Genomic DNA, 7,961 nt, shown 5'->3' on the forward strand with positions numbered 1-7,961 from the left:
ATTACTAAATTAAAAATGTATTATGGTCTTAGTGTCCCTCTTTAAAAACATAGTGATTTTTGTGATAATTTCTCCAAATTTTGAGGGTGTAGGTGTCCTTTTTCCTTTTAATAGATTATTTATTTATTTAAATAGTTGGAAGGGTAGTACAGCTTAAATCAAATTTTTAATTCAATTTCTCCAAGATTTAAATTTGAGTATTTAGTTAGATAAAATTATTTGAAAACCTCTCGAGTAGGCCACTAAAGACACTCAATGTCATGTTATATAGGCTGTGATTAATAATATTCATCCTCAGCTTCCATTCATGTAATTAAACCCACTCTAATTGAGTAATTCATAAAAAAGAAAAAAAATTAACAAAAAAAGTGTTTATTGTTCTTAGAATTTTTTTTTTCAAATAAAATTATTCGCCAGGCAGCTGAAATAGGGGGAAGAGAGTAGTGGGCTAGCTAAATTTTATCGGGTTTCATTGATGTTTTCAAATGGATTCTAGGCCTTTTTACAGGCTTTTATTAATTGTGGGCCTTTGTATATCAAGCTATATGTCAGTCCATTTAGTTTAATAAAAATTAAACTCCCTTGCTAACCGGAGTTTAATGAAAAATAACAATTTTTACAAAATGTTGGGACAACAAATTTTCTTTAACACCGTACTTTTGAAACGCTATACAAGAAAGTAGAATTCCTGATAATTTAGGAGTGGTTTTTTTAACCATTACAATATATTTTTGCAATGAATGAACTCCTTATAATTCCTGATAAAAAATAACAATATTTTTTTTTTAACAATTACAATATATCAATCTTATTATATTTTAATATTTAAAAAAAAAATACAAGACCACTACATAAATATCTTTTTTTGTTTCTCTAGGTACTGAAAGTTGAATCCATGTAGGACATGGGAACGAATCCTTATCCGTGAAAGCTGAACAAAAACCAATGAAATTATTCAAAACAACAATCACAAGCTGAACATCACCGCTACCGCTTCCATCACCATCAAAATTTAATCAGCAAAACAAAAGACTTGCGTGTGTGTGTGTATATTTTTTTTTCTTTCTTTTTCTCAGCAGTATAATTGCACGTGAATCCCCAATAATTTCTCATGCAACAGTGGGGTCCTTGGCGCCAGCCCTGCATCTTTTGTTCTCTTGCCAGACTCCAAGTCTCTCAAGTCTGAAGAATCTCTTCTCCTCATCACCTCTTTCTCTTTCCATTTCTTTAATTCCTTTCGTCTTTCAAATATTTTTCATTTTCTTTGCTCCCCCATTTGTTCTCTTTCTTTCATTTTTTATTTCTTCATTATCCTCGAGAGCCATCAATAATGGTGACGAAAGTGAAACCGTTAACAATATTGTCTCTTTTATTGCCATTGATGGTCTCACTTTTTTTGCTTGCCAAAGGGGCTCATTGTTTTGAAGGGAAGAAGAAGCTACATCTGCATAAGCTTCAATGGCAGCAGAAGAGTGGTAGCTCATCAAGTTGTGTCTCTCATCAAAAATCAAGTGAGTTCTCAAGTTTTGGGTTTCGGGAAGCAAAAGGAAATGGTCATGGTTAAATTTATTCAAATGCTGGCCATGCTTTGATTTGATATCTTTTAACTTTAATTATTCTCCACTTTGAAAATTGCTTTTTGCTTTATATATGGAAACACCTATTATTAGCCTCTCTCTCTCTTCCACTCATCTTTAGAAATGAATTTGAAACTAAAGGTACGTATAAATTGATAAAGCCTATGTGATTATGTCGGCTTCGATTTTTGTTCATTGTTAAGTAGGATTAATTATGCATTCAGTTATTGGTTTATATGCTGTAAAGGTCACACTTGAATATTACTCAAAAAATTTGATTATTTTTGTCGGAAACTAACAGGCCATAATGTGACTTAGAAAATCATGTAGATATAATAATCTATATTTTTTTTCTATGTACTCTAAAAGGTCTCATTTCTATTTTAATTAATTAATATACTAGAAAACTTTCAAGTTCCTTGTACCGAAATTTACAAGACTTATTTTGCTTTCCCTTGCTTTCTCTTGAGTCATGCATGTATATCAAATCGATTACACACAAATATCAATATAGAAATTATTTCAATTATGTTATCAATATATAACTTCAAGTTATGTCCTTAATTTAACATTTTCTTTTTCAATATTATAATTATCAGAAAACAATATTATCATTTTACTCTCTAATTTTTTTCTAATGTATCACTTTGCTACATTGTTTTTTGATAATTATTTTTTCACACTTAAAGTTTTAGTCTTATCATTTTATCATTAAACAGTTATCTCTGTTAAGAAATAGTTGATATCATAGGCGTATTTCAAGAATTTCAATATATTAAGCTAAAACTATTGTAATATTTACAATTCTATCAATTGATTATTGTAGATCTTTAGGTCTAAAATAATGAAATGATAAGATCATTATCTCTTTGTATATAATTAATTTTGTATTTTTTTAATTTAAAGGACTAAATTGTACTTACAAAATTTAAGGGTAAAATAGGCTTTTATTATGAATTCTATAATTTTAACAATCTGGTAGTAAAATGATGAAAATTGAAATGGTAGTGGAAAAATAATTGTGAAAAAATTTTGGTGATACAATAATCTGTCAAAATAAGTTAGGTGGTAAAATAATAATATCCCAATTGTGGGTTTTTAATTAGCATAAGAACGCCCATCAAATAGCTTGGATTAAATATAATTTAGAGTTTAATAAATTTCCTCTGGATTTTCAGGAATTGAAATGGGAGCAATTACATTAGAATTGAAGCACAAAAATTACTGCTCTGGGAAAATCGTTGACTGGAACGAACAGCAACAAAACCGGTTAATTTTGGACAATTTACATGTCCAATATCTTCAATCCAGAATCAAAAACATGATTTCTGGCAACATCAAAGATGTTTCCAACACAGAAATCCCATTAACTTCCGGCATTAGACTTCAAACCCTAAACTACATTGCCACAATCGAGTTAGGCGGCCGAAATATGACAGTGATTGTTGACACAGGAAGTGACCTGACGTGGGTTCAATGTCAGCCTTGCAAATCCTGTTACAATCAACAGGATCCTGTATTCGATCCTTCAATATCCCCATCATACAAAAAAGTTTTATGCAACTCATCAACTTGCCACGCCCTGGAATTTGCCACAGGAAATTCCGGAGTCTGTAGCAGCAGCAGTCCACCAGACTGTAACTATTTTGTTAGCTATGGTGATGGGTCTTACACTCGCGGGGAGCTAGGCCGCGAGCATCTCGGCCTGGGAAAAGCTTCTGTGAATGATTTTATTTTCGGATGTGGCAGGAACAATAAGGGGCTTTTCGGAGGAGTTTCAGGACTCATGGGTCTCGGAAGAAGTGACTTGTCATTGGTTTCTCAAACTTCTGAGATTTTTGGAGGACTTTTTTCATATTGTTTGCCTTCAACACAAGATGCTGGAGCTTCAGGATCTTTAATTCTTGGTGGGAATTCTTCAGTTTTTAAAAATTCAACTCCTATCACATACACTAACATGATTCCAAATCCCCAGCTGGCCACTTTCTATATTCTGAATCTCACTGGAATCAGCATTGGTGGGAAGCAATTACAGGCCTCAGGTTTTGCTAAAGGAGGGATTTTAATTGATTCCGGGACAGTTATAACCCGGCTTCCACCATCGATTTACAGTGCATTGAAGGCAGAGTTTCTGAAGCAATTTTCAGGATTTCCTTCAGCTCCAGGTTTTTCAATCCTGGATACTTGCTTTAACCTCAGTGCTTATCAAGAAGTGAACATTCCTTTGGTAAAAATGGAATTTGAGGGAAATGCCGAGATGACTGTTGATGTAACTGGAATCGTTTATTTTGTTAAAAGTGATGCATCTCAGGTTTGCTTGGCTCTGGCAAGTCTCTCATATGAAGATGAAACTGGTATTATTGGGAATTATCAGCAGAAAAACCAGAGGGTGATATATGATACCAAGAATTCTCAGTTGGGATTTGCGGAGAAGATTGCAGTTCAATGTGACGATCAAACAATGTTACAACATGAATTTTTTATGCTGCAAAGTAAATTAAAGCCAAGTGGTTTTGGCAAGAGTACGCGTTGATTATGTTAATATTATGTAAGTAATATCCCCCCCCCCCCCAAAAAAAAATGATTGGGGAAGGTAAAGAATATGTGAAAGGAAGTTATGATTTTCTAATTGTGTGTAATATTGCTACTTTCAAACTAAATGCATATAGAGTATAAAGATTTGATTCTATATGATGATTCTGTAAGATTTGTTTTAATATAAGAAAAAATTGTGAATTTGAGTGAAAAACAGTTCAATTTCTAGAAAATAATTCCTCAAAAATTTATGAGCAGGTACCTTCTTTTACTGAAGATTGTGGAACAATGAGCTCACTGGGATATATTGAACTAATTGGGTTGAGCTATAAATGAGTTTAAAAAAAAAATTATAATCTCTATGTCAATCTCCAAGAATTTTATAAATTCTCAGGATCCCATTCAAGTTAATTATGGAGTCCCCGGTATTGGTGCATATAATTGTGCTTTAGTGTGTATAATCTTCTGCATTTTGTATCTTCTTGTATTGCCTTATTCATTGCCTACACCGATTTGAACCTATCAACAAGTTTAATTAGATGAGGGGAAGTACGCACGCACCTTATTAAATATATTGGGAAGAAATATATTTAGTTTTTTTTTTAATTTTAAGCTTAAGTTGTTAGGCATAACGTGGCATTCATTGTATGTTCAATTTAGAGTGAAATATTTAATTTGTTTTATATTTAATTTCTTTTTTCTATTATCTTTTAAAAAGATTGTTGATTTAGTATTGAGTTGAGCATTTTCAAATATTTTTGATTTAGTAGTTATTGAATATAAAAATAATATGCAATTAGATTTTAACCGTACACTGTTATAAATTCATTCACCATAGTTCAGTTGAACACTGATGTAAATTCCTCCGAAACTGTATGGATTTCCTCAAATTCTTATCAACAGTCTCCATCGTCGGCGAGTGGGTCGAGATGGCGTGAATGAAAGAAAGAAAGTCCAACAAATTATAAAGCCCAGCCCATATTTGTTCTTCTGTGAATAAGTCGGGCACCTTTTGGGCCAGCTCCGTTACTTTGTCTTTTTATTCAGCCCCCACATACTAACTCATCGGAACCTCACATTATAAATTTTATTTATTTATCATTAATGTTTAAATTAAAGTGCCAACAACTACATGAAATGAACTCAAATTGTCCTTCAGATTTCAACATTATTTGTGACAAATTCTCTCTTCAAAGCACAGTTCTAAATCGGCACATAAAACCATAAAAAAGTGACAGATAAATAGAAAGAATTGATTGGGAGCTCTTGTCAAGGCTAATCATGATAAATTTGGATAATTTCGATGTTAATAGTGCTGAATATTTTAAAAAGACTAATGTTAGAATTTAAGGGCTCAAAAAGCATTACTCCTTAAAAACAAAATCAATACTTTAAAAACAAAATCTATTAATTAAATAATATTTTCAATATCTCACAATTGTTTTTAATTAAAATGTAAATCAATCATACATAAAATATTATTTTTCGGGCATATATGTACTATATTACCATAACATTGAGTCGTGTTACATATTTTAAATTTTTTATCCTAAATACCATCACAAATGATATGTCGTTCATCAATTAGTTGGTGAGAATAATATAATTAATTCACTTAAATCTTATAAAGAATTACCAACCAATCAATGAATAACATATTACTTGGGATGAAATTTGAGATATCTATTATTGCAAAAACTTATATGTTACAATCTCTTAATCAACTTTTAGAATCAATTACCTATCATTTTTTTAGTATACACTTTCCATGTAAAAGTGACCTTTAATGAACCAAATAATGTATTGCCATGTACGTGGAAATCGAATCCACAACATTTTTCATATATCTTCGATGTTAGCATATATAAAGTCATAATTTATAACATGTATGATTTTAATTAGGTTTTAATTGAAGTCATATCACAAGAGACATGACTTCAATTTTAAAACCACATCATAAGAATCTATTGCAACCGAAATTGACAAACATAAATTGGGAAAAAAAAAGGTTCATTTTTCATGTTAATTTTGGAGCATTTTATTAGTTATTTCCACTATATTGGGAGCCCCACTCTCACTTGCCAACACCCAACCTCGACCTAAAAAAAATTTGATTCATAATAGTACCACCGCTGCCCTACCAATTGTAAATTAATTTCATTAATTATCACATGAAAAGAAGTTAAATTGAGACTTTCAAAGACTATACACACGATGCTATTATGAATGAATGGGGGAGTTAGAAAAATATCGATGTCATTGAAATTCATGTGTCTGGTTGTCTTATTTTGAGGCTTTAAATGTGATTCGGTGGGAATTTAGAAGAAAATGGGCGTACCCAGCAAAGTGTGGCACACCATGACCAAAAGCACTTAAATTAAAGCGCTTTTAGCCTGGATGTGAAGAACACAGGCTGGACCAAGGACCACTTAGAATTAAACCCATGTTATTTTTATAAATTTAACAACGGATGTTTAATTTATTAGTAAAATTATTAATGTTAATTACCTATGTGACAATTATTTTTTTCTTATACCATTAAATATTACATGAGAAAAAAATTAATATGAACATTATAAATATCTTCCATATTGGGAAGAAAATGGAAATAGTGTTGGGGCATAAATAATTAGATAGAGGGGGGCATTTACTTTTTTAACTTTATTGATTTAATTTCAATTAGCTAAGTCATTAAGCCAAGTTCTTTTTTTAGTTTTTTTTTTAATTTTAAAAGTCTAAATGACATAATTAAAAGATATTTTTCAAAATATTCATATCTCAGTTAATTTATTTTCGTCATTATCTAAATAAAATTTACTAATTAGAATGATTATTTATCCCCATTACTTGTAATAATAGAGTAGTAGATTATTATTACTATCATCATTATCTTTTCATTTTCTTCAAATTAACATTATTTATTTTTATAATTTTTTATAAGTAGTTCTCATATAATACATCATAAACTAAAATAAAATACTATTTTTTATGCAATGTAAAGTACTTATTTTAGACTTTTTAAGTTAAAAAATAACTTAATATTTATTATTAGAGATTTAGACAAAAAAAAACATTCCATTCATATTTAAATGTTTAGCTCTATTTAAATTTAAACTAATTCAAATATCAGACCAATAAATAAATAAATAAATGTCACCTCCCTCTTCTGGATCATTTATTCTCTCTCCAATCTAATTTTCAGCTTTCAAGTTTGGCATTTTATGTATTCTTATTATCTTATTTGAATGATGGAAGGCTCAATTGGAATGAAGAAAAAGGGGGAAAAAGAAAAGGAGAAGTGGAAAAAAAAAAAAAAAAAGCTTCTTATATATAAAAAAATTGTGGTAAGTCGGCAACCATGTAACATCATTTTGAAAGATCAATTTCAAATTGGGAAGGCGAAAATTTGAAATTAATAAAGTGTAACTTCATTAATTCAAGAATGAACAACATTACATTACCATATAAGCGCAAATACAAGACCAAATCGGGTAAGTTCACTATATTGGATAATACCTAAAACTCAAGTCTAGTTAGGGAGACATCTAACCATAAAATAATTGTGCGTACTACACATTTTTACTAGCAAATGGAGATTAAAAGACTCTACACAACAAAATCTCATGAGATACTAAACAAATTTTATGGCATTAGTCTAATCTACCGACCTCAGCTGCTGTAGACGAAAACCATCACCCAATAATAATAATAATAATAAAGTATAGTGCCAGTGACAACATCACTAGTAGGAAAAGCATAAACACGAAAAAAAAAAACCCCAAAAAAATGCAGAAAAAAATGTTAAATCCACGAGTATAATAATTTTATTATTGCCTCCTATGGCATATT

General features: G+C 30.4%; 1 protein-coding gene across 1 annotated transcript; it reads left to right on the plus strand.

Moving 5' to 3' along the window:
- The first annotated feature begins 1,076 nt into the window (after window positions 1–1,076).
- Window positions 1,077–4,112, plus strand: LOC18036585 (aspartyl protease family protein At5g10770). The gene is given in 3 exon segments (XM_006427617.2): window positions 1,077–1,511; window positions 2,756–4,000; window positions 4,003–4,112. Coding segments are annotated over 3 exon segments (1,452 nt in total). The 5' UTR covers window positions 1,077–1,330; the 3' UTR covers window positions 4,029–4,112.
- Window positions 4,113–7,961: the final 3,849 nt, after the last annotated feature.

This window comes from Citrus clementina, unplaced genomic scaffold, assembly GCF_000493195.1.
Source record: "Citrus clementina cultivar Clemenules unplaced genomic scaffold, Citrus_clementina_v1.0 scaffold_7, whole genome shotgun sequence".
Taxonomy (NCBI): domain Eukaryota; kingdom Viridiplantae; phylum Streptophyta; class Magnoliopsida; order Sapindales; family Rutaceae; genus Citrus; species Citrus x clementina.